Below are 18,226 nucleotides of genomic sequence, written 5' to 3'. Positions count from 1 at the left end.
ACAAAAATTAGAATTTAGTTTTCATCACATACACTTACATGGTTCCCCGGTGCTTGTGTTTAATGTTTAGTAAAAGAAATTATTTCCAGAGTGTTGTGTTTTGAATATGCAATAAACCTGTCCCAAACAAGTGTTTATTATTCACATTTAGTAACTAAATATATGCCACTCTCATGTCCAGGTATTCCAATGTACAGTAGTCAATGCACTCAATAATAGGAGCTCTCAGTTTACTACATACCTTAGGGTATATAATAACCTTTTTATGCTATGTATACTAGTTTGCACTCCTGAAGTATATTCTCCTCTTGCTTACAAATCTTCTAAATTATTTAGTGCACTTGCTTACAAAATCTAAGCATTGTTAAAGAGAAGCACGCATATGTGCATTCATTAACAAAACCTGCTTTTTTGCACCGTGGCTTTTTTTATTTTCAATGCTGCTCACAGTTTGCAGTATAAAATATCCAATCAGGTAGGTGAAGAAATTGAATAATTTATAAATAAAAATTCAATAATATTTTTTACCTTAATAATATTAAAAACATGAACCATTTGATCAACAGACTGCATTATTAGACTTTAGCTGTACCCCACAAAAGTGTTGTGAAAAAATGTCAGATGTCTACAGTGTAAATGATTAACTTAAGTCATACACTGCAGAGTATTGCATTGTAGAGACATTTTACAACTAATGTGATACTGTAATCATCCCACAAATGCCATGGCCGTAATGGAAAACCCATCCAAGTAGTGGCAAACCATAAACACACGTGTAGGGAGTGAACGAAAAGTCCTCTCTCTCCTTATACGTGTTATTAAAAACATTTATTTTTAGAGTGGATGGCATGAGGTCTTTTAAAATTGCATGTTCTCCGTCATTTTTGCTTTCTGTGCCACTGTCTCCCCCTCTTTGTGCCCCGTTTTCTCCTCTGTGCCACTCGTTCCACCCTTGTGCCCCATTTTGCCTTCTGTACCATTATCTCCCCCTCTTTGTGCCTCGTTTTCTGCTCTGTGCCACTCGTCCCCCCCCCTTGTGCCCCATTTTGCCTTCTGTACCACTGTCTCCCCCTCTTTGTGCCTCGTTTTCTGCTCTGTGCCACCTCTTTCCTTCCCTCTTGTGCCCCATTTTGCTTTCGGTACCACTGTTTCCCCACCGCTGTGCCCCCTGCGGTCCTGCCCCCTGCCCACTCGCTGCTCCCGCCTCCCAGCTGCTCCTCCCTATATATGCCAGACGCTGCACGGTGAGGAGAGTGACCCCTGACCCTCCCGGTAGGTCGCTTCCCCTCTACGCAGCTCCGACTGTGTGCCCCTGCTGCCGCTGCCACTGCCTCTGGTAAGTGTCCTGCGTCCTTTTTGCTTTCTGTGCCACTGTCTCCCCCTCTTTGTGCCCCATTTTCTCCTCTGTGCCATTCGTTCCCCCCCCCCCCTTGTGCCCCATTTTACCTTCTGTACCACTGTCTCCCCCTCTTTGTTCCTCATTTTCTGCTCTGTGCCACTCGTTCCCCCCCCTTATTTATTTATTTATTCTTTTTGAAAGTTTTATATAGTGCGAACTAGACCCTTACGGGTATCAGAGCGCTTTACAGTAAATGAGTATAGGTATAACGAAACAATAAAAGTAAGCAGGACCATAAGAATACAATCAAAAAGCTTATTAAAAGAACAAAGGATAGATCAAACATTATGGTTATATCAGAGCGCATTACAATAAATATGTATAGGGATAACAAAACAGTAAAAATAAGCAGGACCATAAGAATAAAGTCAAAAATCTTAATAAATGAACATATGAAAAGTCAAGCATTAGATTGGTAGGTAAGATAAATAGAATGGGGTTCTCCACTGTTAAGCGAGGCAATGTTTACGTAAATTTAGCCATAAGAATGCCCTTTACTTCCAGTTTGAAGGAAGAGGTGGAGGGGTTCCGTCAAATTTCTGGTGGCAGGGCATTCCATATCCTGGGTGCCATTCCAGAAAAGGAACGATTATAGGTTTTTTTCTTATTGAATTTTTGTAGTTTCAGAAGGAGGTTTTCCGCACTTCTTGTTGATCTTGATCCTCCAGATATTGTGAGTTTTTGAGTGATATAGCTGGGAGCACTATGTTGTAGGGCCTTGTGCGTCATGCAAGCTATTGTCAGGTGGATTCTGGCTTCAAATGGCCACCAGTTTAATGATTTTAGATCCGGGGAGATGTGGGCCCTTTTTTTCGAGCCAGTGATGAGTCTCACTGCCGCGTTGGTGGAGGCTCAAATAGGAGCTGTGGCGGCTTTGGGGAGACCGCATAGCAAGACACTGCCATAGTCCATCCGCGGTAGAACTAAGGTCTGAACCGCTAACTTGAAGTCATTTGGGGGTAGGAAGGGCTTAAGCTTCCTTAGTGTATTGATCTGAAAGTTTGCTCCCTTCGTTGCATTACTGATATGCTTCTGCATATTGAGGTTGCAGTCCAAGGTTATACCCAGTGATTTCGCCGAGTCCACAATGGTTGGTTGAACATCAAGTGCTGTAAGGTGTTTTATACATTGTGCATAGTGGGGACTTTGGCGGGAGGAGCAATGAGGAGGAATTCAGTTTTTAAGTCATTCAGTTTGAGGTGATTCACTGCCAGCCAGGTTTGGGTGGTCTTAAGAGTATTGTTGAGCAAGGTAATGTCGTCCAAGGTATTGATCTTGAGGTAGAGTTGGGTATCGTCTGCAAACATGTGGAATTGCACTTTGGATGTTTGTAACAGATCGGTGAGTGGTTCCATGAAGAGGTTGAAGAGTGTAGGGGATAATGAGGAACCTTGTGTTACTCCTAGCGTGAGATGAACTGGTTTGGACAGTGTGTTGTTGATCTTGAATTTTTGAGTCCGGTTTTGCAGAAAGGAGGTGAACCAATCGAGCACTGGTCCTGAAAGACCCATTCTGTGTTTCAACAGGTCTATCAAGTGTTCGTGTTTGACCGTGTCGAACGCTGAGGAGAGGTCTAATAGGATGAGGAGGAATGCTTTGTTACGATCAAGTAGTTGAAGTGCATCATCAATGATGTGTGTCATTGCTGATTCCGTGCTGTGATTTGCATGGAAGCTGGATTGGTGTTTATTTAGGACTTGAAGGGGTCGATATGTTTTGTCAGTTGATGATGAACACATTTTTCCAGAAGTTTGGCCAGGGTGGGAATATTGGAGATAGGGCGGTAGTTGTTGAGGTCCATGGGGTCAGCTGTGGGTTTCCTAAGGATGGGAGACACTTGCCCTATCTTTAGGGAGTCCGGGATGCAGCCTTGTTGAAACGGTTGATGATCTTGGTCCATATGGGTAGTAGCATAGGTGTAAGAGCTTTAACCGCATTTGCAAGGAGAGGGTCAGAAAGGTGATTGGAAGGTTTCAGGGCACTGAGAAATTTGCCTATAGCTTTTTCAGAATAGGAGTGAAAATATGCCCATGTTGCCTCGTTTTTCACGGTAAACCTAGATGGGAATTGTTGAGAGTCGTTTAGGGGTAGGGGGGATTTGGTGAGGGGGCCAGAGTGAGAGATTAGGTACTTGAGGAGATCTTTCTTGATGTTCTCCGTCTTTAGGTTAAAGTGGTTAGAAAAGTTATCACAAAATGGTTTTGGGTGAGTTAGATCAAGAGGGTGATGAGATTGCGTTTTGATTAATTCAAAAAGTTTTTTGGGTCTATTTCTTGCCTGGTCAAGTTGTTGGCTAAAGAAGTCTGCTTTAGTGCGTTTGACCTTGCGAAAATAAGCATTTCTCTTTCTTTTTAGAGTCAGTAGGTTCTTGGCGGATGGTACAAATCTCCAGTTGCGTTCGGCAGTTCTGAGAGATCGTCTGTCCTCGTTAAGGAGACCGTTGAACCAAGGTTTAGATTCTTTCGTGGAGACTCTCTTTAGTTGCAGGGGAGGAAGTTCATTAAATATTGAGGTCATGGAGTCTAGGTAGCGGTTGGTGAGGTCAGTTACATTAGAAGTTCCAGCAGGGGGTAGAAGTAGATTCTTGCTAGAGGCGGGTAAAGTGTTTGTGTTGAGCTTTTTCCAGTCCCTTTTCCAAACCATAGGTTTTGTAGCATGTGCTGAGGTCAGATTGATTGTTTCATTGATGAAGAAGGTGATGATGTGATGGTCAGACCAGTCACAAGGGAGGATCGATTCCGGATGGGTGGAATCAGTCTTAGAGATTATTAAGTCCAAGATTGCGCCTTTGTTGTGTGTAGGGCTATTGCACAATTGTTTGAGGTCTAAGGCGTTGAGGACGTTTTTGAGGCTGTTGACCACTGTGTCGCTAGGGTCGTTCCAGTGGAGGTTAAAGTCACTAAGGAAAATGTGTGTGTTTTGTCGACCAGAGAGTAATGTGATCAGGTCCATGAGGTGTTCTGTGAATAGGAGGTTGTCGCCAGGTGGGTGATAGATGATGTGAAGCGAGCAGACAGGTTTACCATTACTATTGATGTAGAGGCTGATGGATTCACAGGAAGGGAGTAACGAGGATATGGCTCTGTTTATGGTGATGTTGCTCCGGTGTATGCACGCAATACCACCTCCAATCTTGCCACCCACCCTGTCTAGTCTGATGATGTCATAGTTAGGGGGAACCAGGATGTCGATTAGGAGCGAGGAAGAATCTGTAAGCCATGTTTCAGTGAGAATGATGAGGTCGAGGTAATGAGGTCGGCTATGGCAGTTGCATGTTTTAATGCCGATCTACAATTCAGGAGTGAGTATTTAAGACGGGGGTGGCGGGGGATGAGGTGTCTTCCTGGATGAGTTGGACTTTACAGAGATTATTTACGATGATTCCTCTGTTGTTGTGACTTGAGGGCCTTTGAGGGTTTGCAAGGATGGAGGGGAAGAGCATGTGTGTGCAAGGATCGGTCGTTGTAGAGGGCGGTTCCTAGGAGAGAGAGAAGATCGGCCTCGGAGAGAGGGTTGTTAGTACGCGATGGGCGGGAGAGTAGGTTGCGGGAGGGTACTGATACCCACCTGGGAGCATTGTGTTTGGTGCAGGGGGGGTGTGTTGGGGACTTGTTAGGAATGTTGGATCTTGAGAACCATATATGATTCGATACCATGATTTTAAAAGCGTGGAGGTCTTCTTTGATTAGATGGAGTGCTGACATGATCTAATCCAGTCTATTGTCTGCTGGGGTTATGCTGGGGGGGAGAAGTGCTGTGTGTGTGTGTCTGGGGTGTCAGCTAGTTGGGTGAGAGTGCTACTACAGGGGTGCGTGCGTTCAACTGTGCAGCTGTGTGTGTGTGTGGTAGGGATATTGATGTGGATGGTTGGATAGCGGATTTGAAATGTCGGTGGGCAGAAGTGGGAGGTGTGGAGGGGGGTATATGTTGTTCAGAGGGTGAACTGGTGTCTGGGAAGTCAGGGGATGTACCGTGGCACGCATGGCACAGAGCTGTCGTGGACAGGTTGGCTTGTGTCAAGTACATGAAAGGTGTGATATTGGGAGTGGGGGAAGGAAGGGGAACCATGGTGGTTCCCGTAGTGGGTTCTGCTGCTGCTAATGGGGGTAGGTCATTAGAGTAGGTCAAGTTGGAGGGGGATAGGTTGAGTTGTACGGAGTTGATGTTAGATGTGGTATTGTGAGGTGTGACTGGGTTGTGGGGAGAGATGGTTCGGGGGGGATAGAGGGGAAGTAGGGGTGGGGAGCCATGGTCAGGCCTAGAGAGGTAACCGTAGAAGTGTGAGGTGCAATAGTGGTCTCAGCCATGATGGGTAGGGGGAGCATGAGCTGTTTTGGTGTGGTGATGTTAGTAGTGTGGGTGGAGGTGGACGTCCGAGAAACTGGGGACATGGAAGCAGATGAATAAGAGGAATCAGAAGGGGGGGATAGATGGGGAGTAAGGATGGGGAGCTGTAGTCTGACCTAGAGTGGTATCCGTAGAGGTGTGATGTGCAAGAGTGGTCTCGGCCTTGGCCATGATGGGTAGGGGGAGCGTGAGCTGTCTCGGTGTGGTGCTGCTAGTTGTATAGTTCGGGGTGGACGTCCGGGAAACTGGTGGCGTGGAAGCAGATGAGTCATAAGAATCAGAGGCCTGCTGTGGACGGGAGGGGGGGAGAGGAGGGAGGGATATGGCTGTATCATCATTACTAGTGTTGGTGAGAGTGTAGGTGGGAAGTGGAGCAATTTGCGGTTTATCCACTTGTTCTTTAATGATAGGGAAGATGTTGTCTAGGAGGTTTAAACTACGGTCAGTGGCTTGTATGAGGATGGTACCATTGTTATAGATAGTGATTGTTGCTGTAGCTTGAAAGAGTTGGGAAGGGGCAATATATATAGCTAGACTGTGTGCAGATTTTCTAGTGGAGGAAATAGGAAAAGTGGCTAGGAGTACTTTCCTCCATTGTGCTTTCCATTTAGTGTGAAAGATGATGTCTATGGTTGAGTGTCCGTTGCGTCGTGAGAAGTAGGGGTCAACGAATAGGGTTTCAGGGTGCAATTTGATGAAATTGTGTTTGAACCGTTTTGCCGATTTTTTTTGAGAGGCAGCAGGGGGGTAGATGATGTTGTGTGTGTGAGTGCCTGTGAGTAACATGGTATGAGTGGGCGGGTAGGCGAAGATGGAGAAGCACCAAAGAGACTCAGGGACTCAGGGATGCTGGGGCCAGGAGGGGTCCTAAGAAAGAGAGAGGGGGAGGAGGGAAAGTGGGAAGCAAAAAGGTCAGAGGCTAATGAGTATGGGGATCTTATAAGGGACTGTGCTGTGTGGTGTGATGTGTTAGCGTGGAGGTAGCCGCTGTGGCAGCGGTTGGATATTGATCTGGAGGTGGTAGACGGTTAGATCAGTAATCCTAATGATTGATTCAGGGGGGTCAAGTTCAGGGTAGGTTGAGGCGTAGACTAGGTAAAGGACAAGGACAAAGAGGCAAAGAGATCTATTACTTAGAGAAACTAACCTGAAAAAAAGGAGGTGGAGTGGTAGGTGGTTGAAGTTTATGTGATGTGCCCTTGTGTAGTGGCCATTCCAATGTGGCCACTTCCTTTGTAAAGAACCTTATAGGTATCTATGTAGTCCTATGTCTATTTCTATGAAGGTCGTCCTGTTTTACTTTCCATCTGTCTTATGATGTAAGTAGTCATTTTTCAGTGGTTAGTTTGATATTCCATGCAGTCCTGTGTCTGCTTCCATTGAGGTAGTCTTGTTTCACTTTCCGTTAGGCATAGGATGTATTTAGCCATTTTTTTCAATTGTTAGGTTGTGAATCAATGGGTTTGTTGGTGGACTCTGATAAGAGTGAGCACAGTCAGGGGTTGGATCCATCTCCAATGATAATTATGTGGTCGGATAAGATAAGAAATAAAAATAACAGAGAGTACCATTAAGGCTTTCGCAAAGTCGCCGATGTGGTTGTTGTTTAATGGATTAGTTGAGCTGCAGGGAACATCAGGGCCCCCCTACGCACACGACAGCAAGGAGCTCTTCAGCATCGTGAAGGAACTCTCCAACCCCAGCGCCAACGCCAAAAACATCCCGCCCTCACAAGAACTGTGCGACTCACTAGCCATCTTCTTCCACCGCAAGATCGCTGACATCCACAACAGCTTCAACACCACGACCGCCCTGACTAAGCCAGACTCCACCTCCCCTGTGAACAGTGCCAACCGCCTGACCTTCTGGTTCAATGTCAACGATGACGAGACATGAAAGGTCATGAACTCCATGCACTCAGGATCTCCGTCAGAACCGTGCACACACCACGTATTCAACAAAGCAGACGCAGCCATCGCACCCCAACTACGGAAGGTCATCAACATCTCCTTCGAAACAGCGACATTCCCGGAAATCTGGAAGCACGCCGAAATCAACGCCCTCCTCAAGAAGCCCAAGGCGGACCCCAAGGACCTCAAGAACTTCCGGCCCATCTCCCTGCTCCTGTTCCCGGCAAAGGTTATCGAGAAAATCGCCAACATGCAATTGGCCCGCCACCTGGAAGACAACAACATCTTGGACCCGTCCCAGTCCGGATTCAGATGAAACCACAGCACCGAGACAGCCCTCATCGCCGCCCCAGATGACATCAGGCACCAACTAGACAACAGCGAAACATCAGCCCTCATTCTCCTGGACCTGTCAGCTGCCTTTGACACGGTCTGCCATCGCACTCTAAAGACATGCCTCCTAGAAGCCGGAATCCAAGAGAAGGCCCTTGACTGGACCACGTCCTTCCTCTCCGGCAGAACCCAGAGCGCCCGCCTCCCACCCTTCCGATCCAAAGCCACCGACATCATCTGCGGTGTCCCCCAGGGCTCATCCCTCAGCCCGACTCTGTTCAACGTCTACATAGCCCCCCTCGCACAAGTGGCCCGCCATCACGACCTCAACATCATCTCCTACGCCAACCACACCCAGCTTATCCTCTCCCTCACCGAGGATCCACACACCGCCAAAACCAACCTCTGCGAGGGAATGAAGGCCGTTGCCGACTGGATGAGTAGCAGCTGTCTGAAGCTGAACTCAGAAAAGACTGAGGTCCTCATCCTCGGACCCACCCCCTCAGTCTGGGATGAATCCTGGTGGCCGACCACACTGGGAACAGCACCAACACCTACTGACCATGCACGCAACCTAGGATTCATCCTCGACTCCTCCCTCTACATGTCTAAGCAGGTCAATGCCGTCTCCTCCTCCTGCTACAAACCCTGCGCATGCTTCGCAGGATCTACAAGTGGATCCAGACCGAAAGAAGAACAGTGACACAGGCCCTCATCAGCAGCAGACTGGACTACAGCAATGCACTCTACGCAGGAATCCCAGCAAAACTACGACGACTACAACGCATCAAAAACGCCTCCGCCCGACTGATCGTCAACGTCCCCCGCCACAGCCACATCACCTACACTGGCTCCCCATCGACAAGAGGATCACCTTCAAGCTCCTCACCAACGCACACAAAGCACTCCACAACGCCGGACCAGCCTACCTGAACAGCAGACTCAGCTTCTACACCCCCTCCCGCCAGCTCCGCTCCGCCAGCCTTGCCCTCGCCTCTGACCTAGGTATCCAACGAACGACCTCCGGTGGCCAATTCTTCTCCTACCTTGCCGCCAAGACCTGGAACACCCTCCCTACCCACGTACAGCAGACCCAAGACCCACTCGCCTTCAGAAGACTCCTCAAGACCTGGCTCTTCGAGCAGTAGCAGCACCCCCTTCCCTCCCCTCAGCGCCTTGAGACCATCACGGGTAAATAGCGTGCTTTACAAGTACTCTGATTGATTGATTTAGTATGGCTCAGACATGAGGCTGTGACAGTGACACTCCAGCAAAGAGAAACCACTCCCCTGCCATTCTCTGAGTATTTTGTGACTGCTCCTAACCTACACCTCAGTTGGTTCTCTTTGTTCCCTATTTTAGATCATCAAAGCCGGTATGATATTTCAATTATTAATTAAAAATAAGTTTGAGCTGTGTATCCCATAGTGGGACTGCAAATGCTAACATACAGGAAACGATTTAGTGGTAAGAAAGTTTTACTACCAGTGGCAATTCCCAATAATACTAGCTATATTCATAGCACTTCTTTGTTGTTAAGGGTCACATAAGTCTGTTTTACTATGCCAAAAAATATTCACTAATAATTTGCTACTTCTTCCATCCACATTTTGATTTCAACACAATGTATGTTCACTTGGCTGGCATATTCTGGCTTGCTGTTCTAAGACATAACGCTGTCTTTATTCTACATTTTAGGGATTCTTTATTCTGGTGTTCGGCTCACTTATGGATGCAAAGGTAATAATTTACGTTAATTTTGGTACAAATACCAATGAATAGTCTCTGCATTGCAGCTTGTATTTGGTTAGTGCTCAATCTAATTCTGCTGCTCTTTTTACTAAACAGACGCGGGAAGCACTTTTACGCCAGTTCACTCTAACAAGATGGGTTTCCCAACTCACCAAGGTATGTTTAGAATAGTGTAATATGTTTCAGTTGGTTGTACCAGGTGTGGGGTAGTATAAATGGTTGCAGATAGCACACAAAGTAGTAAAGCAATGTTACACAGGCATAGATGTAAGCATATGGGACAATGTCACAACAAATGCCTGAAACAGTCATTGTCCACAAATTGGAGCAAACAGTTTTGTTTATTTTATAACGGTTTATTTCAGCTGCAGCTTACAGTGATAGTTTTTATTGAATATCCTTCTCATCTGACCTACTCTTCATGCACCTTTAAGTAGACAGGATCACAGATAATTTCTAAATTGACTTAAATGGCGAAAGGTTGCATATAAAGCAAGATGGCCGCCTAAGAGGAGCTACTGGATGAAGCTCCGGGGCTTGGGATTACCTTACTGGTGAAAATCCCTGTGTATGGCCCCCTGCCACCCCGCTTCCAGCTCCTGTTAATCAAGGAATAGAACAGGACCATTTCCATCCCAGTCAGTGTTTGCTGAGGGATTTCCTACCTTGTTTTTTTTTTTTTCTCGACAAGACGATTGCTCCTCTGACCTGCCTCGGACCTGGGGCTGCTGCCTTGATGTTTTCCCGACATGGCGATTATTCATTTCGACTGCCTCCGATCTGATGTGGACTCGAACGCCCGAGCCTACTCTGGGTTGATGCCGATTTGCTGAAGAGACCTATGGGCCCCTTCTTCAAGCCAGAGGTGAATCTTGAATGACGCTGCCACATCTCATGAGCCCATCTTCTGAGCCCTCTCTGGTTGGTGCCCGGGCTGGGACGCTGGAGTTTGTCCCTGGCCCTGGAGCTGCCGGCTGGTGTTGTGTGGTGATGAGGCTGTTTCCTCCGGTACTGAGCTGATCTGGGTCCTCTGCCTCTGGCCGGAGGCCGACCGCATGCGGTACTGCCTCTGTCGCGCCGGTGACAAGGCTGGGGCTCTGGCGCTGGCCCTTTCGGATCGCTGTTGAAGAGAAGGGGCGGTCTTCTACCCGTCCCTGCTGCGATCCATGCGGAGCCCATCGGGAGCCCTGTCCGTTGCACAGGACCCTCTCATGATCGTGGGATCGTCCTCGGGCGACACTGTCCGCTTCTCCAGCCCCCTTTTTCACCCAGTGCTGATTGTCGGACGGCAGTCCTTCTCATACGTAGCCTGTCTGGAGACGTCCAGTGTGCCAGCGGTGACTCGGCCCGTTGCTTTGGCACCGCTCCGCAGGACCGACTGCGGCGGCTCTGCCCATCCCCCCTCTGCATCTTTAGATTCGCGTTGAATCCGCGCAGGGACTGCTGATGCTGTGGCCTCATGCCAGGCCGAGGAGCCCGACCTGAACCACAAAGGATTGGTGCACCCCCCTGCCCCCTTTTTTCACTTGAATGGTGCTGATGTCAGGCGGCTCTGCCTTTCTCTAGCGCCCTATTCCGTTCCCCCGCCGTGATGTTGTTTGAAATGGTCCCCTCGACATATGGCCATCAGTAGTGGTCCTGCCCCTGACTCTCTGACTTTGGAATGCAACTGCTGGTGACAGTGCAGTTTTTTTCTTTACAGTTTTTGCTCGTATTTGACTTTTGTGTCTATGGTCCTCAGCCATCTTGACTACTTGACTGCCCCCCCCACTCGGCCTCATCTTATTCCCACTAAAATGGCTGCAATCTGGTAATGGTAACCGAGGTAGGACTATATCATTATGCCCCCTTGTAACAGGAATTGAAAGAGGACTGCACCATATAAATAAACAAGAGGCTATTGCAATTCCCTTAACCAGGCCTGACTAGGTGGCGGCCATCTTCGGAAAGACTCCGACCCGAAATTCTTTATAATTGCCATTGAAAATACACTTCTCAAATCTTCTATCCTTCTTGTATATCCTTATTTATTTATTTATGTATTTACTTATTTATCTATTCACTCATTCTAATGTAATTGCCCCTCTGCACTCTTTATGAGGTCAAGGTCAAGTGACTAGAGTGCTTTGTGAGATTCCCAACTTAGCTGATATCTAGGTGCTCAATATTACAGCCTTGCCTCCCTTAGCGGACTCACATATTTCCCATCCTTATTCCATCACAGTTATTCCTATGTACTATTATTTTATAATCTTATTCTCTGAAGTGTTTTAATATTGCTGACTATTTTAGTTTATTTTTATTACTATGCTTTAATTCCTTTTTCCATTCTTATTCCATGTCCTTTTCTATATTGCAATACTTATCCATTCTATTTTAGTTTACTTCTTATTACGACATTATAATCCTTATTCCATCTCAGATATTCCTTAGTCCTATTATTTTATTACCTTACTCTCCGAAGTATTTTTAATATTGTTATCTATTTTAGTATACTTTTTATTACTATGTTGCTCTTTTACTATCATATTCTCCGTAGTGTTTTAATATTGTTGTCTATTTTATTATTCTTTTACTACTAAATTCTAACTCTTTTATTATTGTTTTTATTCCACTGTCATATTATTTTACGATTTTATTCTCTGAAGTGTATTACTATTGTTGTCTTTTTTAGTATACTTTCTATTACTATGTTGTTCTTTTATTATCTTATTCTCTGAAATGTTTTAATATTCTTGTCTATTTTAGTATACTTTTTATCACTATGTTGTTCTTCTTACTGTTGTTTATTTGACCCGACTTTGCTGTTCCTCAATTTGTTACTCTACTCAGTGCCCTCCCACACTTCCCAGTAATTTTTCCGTTGGGCCTAATGAATCTCTCACATATCTCCATCTTTCCTTTTCCTGCGGTGACCTTTCTTTTGGCTTAATCTGTTCGCCTCCTCGCCCTCTGCCTTCCCTCCTAATCATGCCTCCCCGCTATCTTTCACCTTCCTCCTCAGTATATCCTATCTCGAAAATTGGTCCCAATTCCTGGTCTATCCTCTACCCTGCCCATCTCACCAAACATGGCAAGAAAAACTTCAAACACAAGCTCCTCAGCTTACACCCTGAAAACTTATTTGCTGATTTCCACAATTCAGTCAACCCCCCCCCGTAGTTACTAACTACATCTTTTTCTCCAAGCGCCCCTCTAAATGGAAATGCTTATTTCTCCAACACCTCCCAATCTCTAACTCCAGCAATATTCCTTATGGTGTTAAACTCTCCACCTCCCCCTCTGATTCCTTTCCTGGAAACATTGACATTTCCATCTTCAAATCTGGTAAACTTCTCATCCAAGCGTCTGAAAATCACCTATACATCTTCGAACTCCACTTTAGCGTCCTATCCCAAACCCTCGATCAATCTTTGAACCCCCCTCCTACCCACGCTCCCCCTAGTCCCTTTATCTTCCCCTTTACCTCCCACCTCCCCAACTCTTCTCTCCAATCCTCCTACAACCTCTCTTAACAATGACATCTACTCCCAACCTACACTGTCTACTCGAACTCTTAATACTGATACCAGCATCGACTCCCTACCCACCCCAGGCTCACCCCTCAGGTGCACCCAATCATCCAGCTAGCCTTGTTGCCCTCACTCTTCCTCAATTGTCCCACATAGCGGACTGCATTATCACCAGCTTTGATTCCCTACCACCAAGCTCCCCCTTATCTCTCCTTACGGTCTCCCCCTCCCTACTCCCCATAGGCTCATGTTCCCCCCTCTCTGACTCACCCAACCTTCCTTCCAGCCCAGTTACCCTCGCCCAACCGCTATTGTCTCCCTTAATTGACCACGTCATCTCCTGCTCGGACTCCACACACCCATTCTCCCCCCCTCTTCTCTCTTTTCCTTCTCCCCCTCCTCCTCCATGATCCCTGATGCTCTCTCTCAACCAATACTAACCACTCATACCCCTAACTGTATAAATTGCCCTGACCTTCTTATCTCACGTTCACCCAACTTCTCCGCTTCTCTCTCTCCCACCTTCACTAATGGCTCCATCTCCCCCTTCCCCCTCTTTCCCCTCCCCTCCCACCTCCATTCCCGACCCCCAACCCTTCTCCCCTTGTCCCACTTCCCTCAATCCCTCTTTCATCCCCAACTCCCTACACTACTTCCCCGCCCCCTCACCTCTCAATCCCCCAGTACCACGGCGACACCTCCGACTCCTATATCGCCCACCCCTTGGATGCTATACATCACCTCCCCCTCCATGTCCGCACCCCCCATAATCCCACAGCAACTCTTTCAACACCCCCGCTGCTCAATTCCTCTCACACGCCTTTGCTCTCTCCTCCTACCCTCCTTAATACACCTACTTCCACATCCTGTTTTTTCCCTCCCCTCCCTTTATCCAACGATCGTATTAAACACAATTCCCCAACCTCTCCAATCTCCTTGATCCCTCCCTTCCCTACCACGAAAGATCAAACCCACCATAACTCCCCTTCCCTCCCCCCCCCTGGTTTCTCCTCCCTTCCTCTATCTAATCCTAACACTGACTCTTCACCCCTCCTAAAAACGCCTGATCCTCTCCACTCCTCTCTCCTTACACTATCACTCCTTAATATCGAACTTCTCCTCTCGTCCCTTGTTCTAGATCTCACCTCCCTCAGATCTGAAGTCTCTCTCCTTACTAAAGCCCACTCTTCAGATCACACACGCACATCTGCCCCTTCATTTAAAAGCGCATCATCACTCATCAGCTCCCCCTCTACTTCCCTTAGCAACAACTCCCCTTTTATAGACATCATCTAGCACTCTTCTTTTGTCGCCCTCCTCCCTTCAAACTCCCCTATTTCACCTAAACCCATGGAACCCGCCAATGCACCCCTACGATATACGGATGCCTTGATTTCTTCTCCCCAACATTTTACTGACCCAATATCCTTGGAGATTAACTTATCCCAGAACCCTCCCATCTCCTTTCTTCCCCCACCACCCTCCAGCCCCCAGTTCCCTCAATCTACTATCCCTGTCCTCCTAGGAACGAATCGTCTCCCCCTTCACCCGATATCTCCTAGACCCCCTCAACAACTAACTTCTATCCTCCCTCACATGGAACCCGCCAATTCACCCCTACCATATACGGATGCCTTGATTTCTTCTCCTCAACACTTTACAGACCCAATATCCTTGGAGATTAACTTATCCATGAACCCTCCCATCTCCCCCTTCCCCCACCGCCCTCCATTCCCCAGTTCCCTCAATCTACTATCCCTGTCCTACTAGGAACGAGTCGTCTCCCCCTTCACCTGATATCTCCTAGACCCCCGCAACTACTTACTCCTTTCCTCCCTGATCCCAGCACGTAACCCCCCGACACCGCATCCCTCTGCTGCATGCTGATTAACTGCCGATCCGCTTCCTGCCATGCGACTGACATTGCTGAAATCCTTCTTAATGAAAACATGGATATTGCTTTCCTTACCGAAACCTGGCTCAACCCCCACTCGTCCCCTATCCTTGACCTCCTCATTCCTCCTGGCTATTCCTTCCTCAGAAAAGACAGAATAAAGCAAATTGGTTGAGGCATTGCCCTAATTCATAAAAAGGAACTAAATCTCACTCTCGTTCAACTACAGGACCCCTCTTCCTTTGAATACCTTTGTGTTGATCTTATTGCCACCGACTCCCCCACCATTCGGCTACATACTATCTATCACCCACCTGGAAATACCATCCCCTTCAGCACTGAGCTGTCTGATCTTATCACTCAATCCTCGCTCACTCACTGCAAGAATCTCTTTCTTGGCAACTTTAACATTCACTGGAATAATAACGATGATCCATCAGTCATCCTCCTTAAAGATATCATGGATATTACTGACCTGACTCAACTCTGCCAATCCCCGACTCACTCTAAAGGCGCCACCCTTGATGCCATTATGACTAGCAAGTATCTGGCCTCTCTCTCTAAGATTCTTCCAGTTGACTGGTCTGATCATCACCTTATCCTCTTCACTATGAACTGCTCTACTCCCCTCCCCACTCTTACTGACACTTTACCCTTGAAACTTACTTGTAATCTTCACCTTATTCCCCCTGGTGAGTTGGAATCCTCTATCAAATCCCGCATTCTCCTCCCCCCGTTAGCACAGCACCAATGACTTAACTGAACATTATAATTATTCTATCCTCCAAGTGCTTGACGAGATTGCCCCAATCAAAATGAAAAAGCAAAAAATAATTCCTCCCAAATCCTGGTTTAATTCTCACCTCAATAATGAAAGACGGGTCCTCAGACATTCGGAACGCGCTTGGAGGAATCATCCCTTCCCTGATAACTTGACACTCCTTAGACACGCCAGAGACAATACCAAGAAACACATCTTCGCTGCAAAAGCTTCTTTCTTCCGCACACAACTCGACCAGGCTAAAAACTGGCCCAGAGAACTCTTTAGCATTATTAAAAAACAAACCTCCTTTGGCCCCCCTAAAATAACAGCCACTACCGAAAGATGTGAAGAAGTCGCCAACTTCTTTTCAAACAAAGTCAACTCTATTGAATTATCCTTCTCTTCTCCTCCTCTATCATCCCAATCTACCATCAGCCAACAACTCCCCCCCAACATTCATACCCCAACATGCCCATCTGCCCCTCCATGTCGCGACCCCTCTATACCCCCATCTACTCTATTCCACCCTGAGCCTTTCGCTAAAGACACCTTAACCAAAAACAATGCCGCCTGGATGGAATTTCAGCCAGTTTCTGAATCTACTGTCCTCAATATCATCTCTAAACTCAAACCATCTTCTCACACCAATGACCCCCTACCCGCCCAATTTGTCCAGGAACCTAAACACATCATTGCCCCCATCTGGACTAATATCATCAATTCCTCCCTGGCCACGGGTTGCGTGCCAGCATCCCTTCAACTTGGTCAAATCTCTCCCATCCTTAAAAACCCCACAGCTGATCCTAATGACCTGAACAACCTACGCCTTATCTCTAATCTTCCCTTCCTCTCCAAAGCCCTTGAAAAATGTGTACTTTTCCAATTAGACAAACATATCACTTCCTTCAATCTTCTCGACGTTTTCCAATCTGGTTTTAGAAAAGGTTGCAGCACTGAAACTGCCATGCTCAATATCACTGATGACATTCATCGCTCCCTAGACAAAGGTGAATCCACCCTCCTTATCCTCCTCGACCTCTCTGCGGCGTTGGACACTGTCCACCATCCCACCCTTCTCAATACTCTTAAAGACCGCTTTGGGTTGGAGGGCATTGTTCACCAATGGTTCTCTTCCTATCTCCAAAACAGATCCCAGCAAATTAAACTCAGTCACTGCCTCTCCAAACCTCAACCTGTCACACTTGGGGTCCCTCAAGGCTCTATCCTTTCTCCTACCCTATTTAATTTATTCATGGAACCACTCACCCTCATCCTTAAACAGACCAATATTAGTTATCACCTCTATGCGGATGACACCCAACTTTACTACAAGATTAAATCCCGCCATGACATCCATCTCCTCAACGATGCCTTGAATAAAGTCCAAGCCTGGTTCCATCTCAACCATCTCAAATTGAATCCCAAAAAAACTGAAGTCATTCTTTTCTCCCCCAAAATTTGCTCTCTACCCATTCAAACCTGGCTCCCTCTCCACTTCTAACTCGGTCAAATCCTTGGGCATCAGCATTGATAACAATCTTACCCTCATCCCACACATTAAAAATGCAGCGAAAGGTGCTCTCTTCTCCCTTCTCCACCTTAAAAAAAATCAAACCTTTCGTTCCTGCAGACGATTTCAAAATTGTTGTCCAATCTCTTGTACTTTCTAGACTTGATTATGGTAACTCCACCCATGCCGGCACCCCTAAAGTCCACCTTACCCCAATCAAATCTGTCCTCAACCTGGCTGCTAAACTCATCTCTGATTGTAAACGTTTCGATCACATTTCTCCTATCCTCAAAAACCTTAACTGGCTCCCAATTGAAGGTCCACCTTCAAGTTGGCATGTATTACTCACAAAGCCCTTCACCAGAACACCCCCCCCTTACCTCTCTAACAAACTACAAAAAGCTGGGTGCTCTAGGTCCTTGAGAAGCACCAACGCACTCGTCCTCATCCCCCCGAGACTCAATTGTACAAAGACACAATCACGTGCATTCTCTGGTAATGCCCCTACGATTTGGAACTCGCTCCCCAAAGATCTTCGCTGCAAACCCTCCTACCCTCTCTTCAAAAAAAGACTCAAGGTGCTTCTTCTAAATAAATATTGGGGCACCTAATAGTCCCTATTCAGATTCAGTCCTTATTTCATTCTCCTCCACCCAACCCGTCTCTCTTATTTTCTTACTACCTCCCCTCCTTTTTACACTACCCTTTTCTCTCCTATATTTCTAGCCACCCTCATCCCCCTACCTACCCCTAATTTACTTCCTTTCCTCAATTCTCCTCTTTTAACTGATATGTTTGATCACATG

At 46.8% G+C, this 18,226-nt stretch overlaps 1 protein-coding gene across 1 annotated transcript in view; it reads left to right on the top strand.

Moving 5' to 3' along the window:
* The window catches only part of LOC147707026 (uncharacterized), a 686,292-nt gene that overhangs the window by 608,790 nt on the left and 59,276 nt on the right, over window positions 1–18,226 (top strand). Inside the window, exons 17-18 of the mRNA XM_086925617.1 lie at window positions 9,688–9,729; window positions 9,838–9,897. Of these exons, the coding sequence (XP_086781743.1) occupies window positions 9,688–9,729; window positions 9,838–9,897 (102 nt within the window). The remainder of the gene's footprint in view (window positions 1–9,687; window positions 9,730–9,837; window positions 9,898–18,226) is intronic.

This window comes from Lissotriton vulgaris, chromosome 6, assembly GCF_964263255.1.
Source record: "Lissotriton vulgaris chromosome 6, aLisVul1.2, whole genome shotgun sequence".
Taxonomy (NCBI): domain Eukaryota; kingdom Metazoa; phylum Chordata; class Amphibia; order Caudata; family Salamandridae; genus Lissotriton; species Lissotriton vulgaris.
This window is presented reverse-complemented; position numbering and strand designations above follow the sequence as displayed.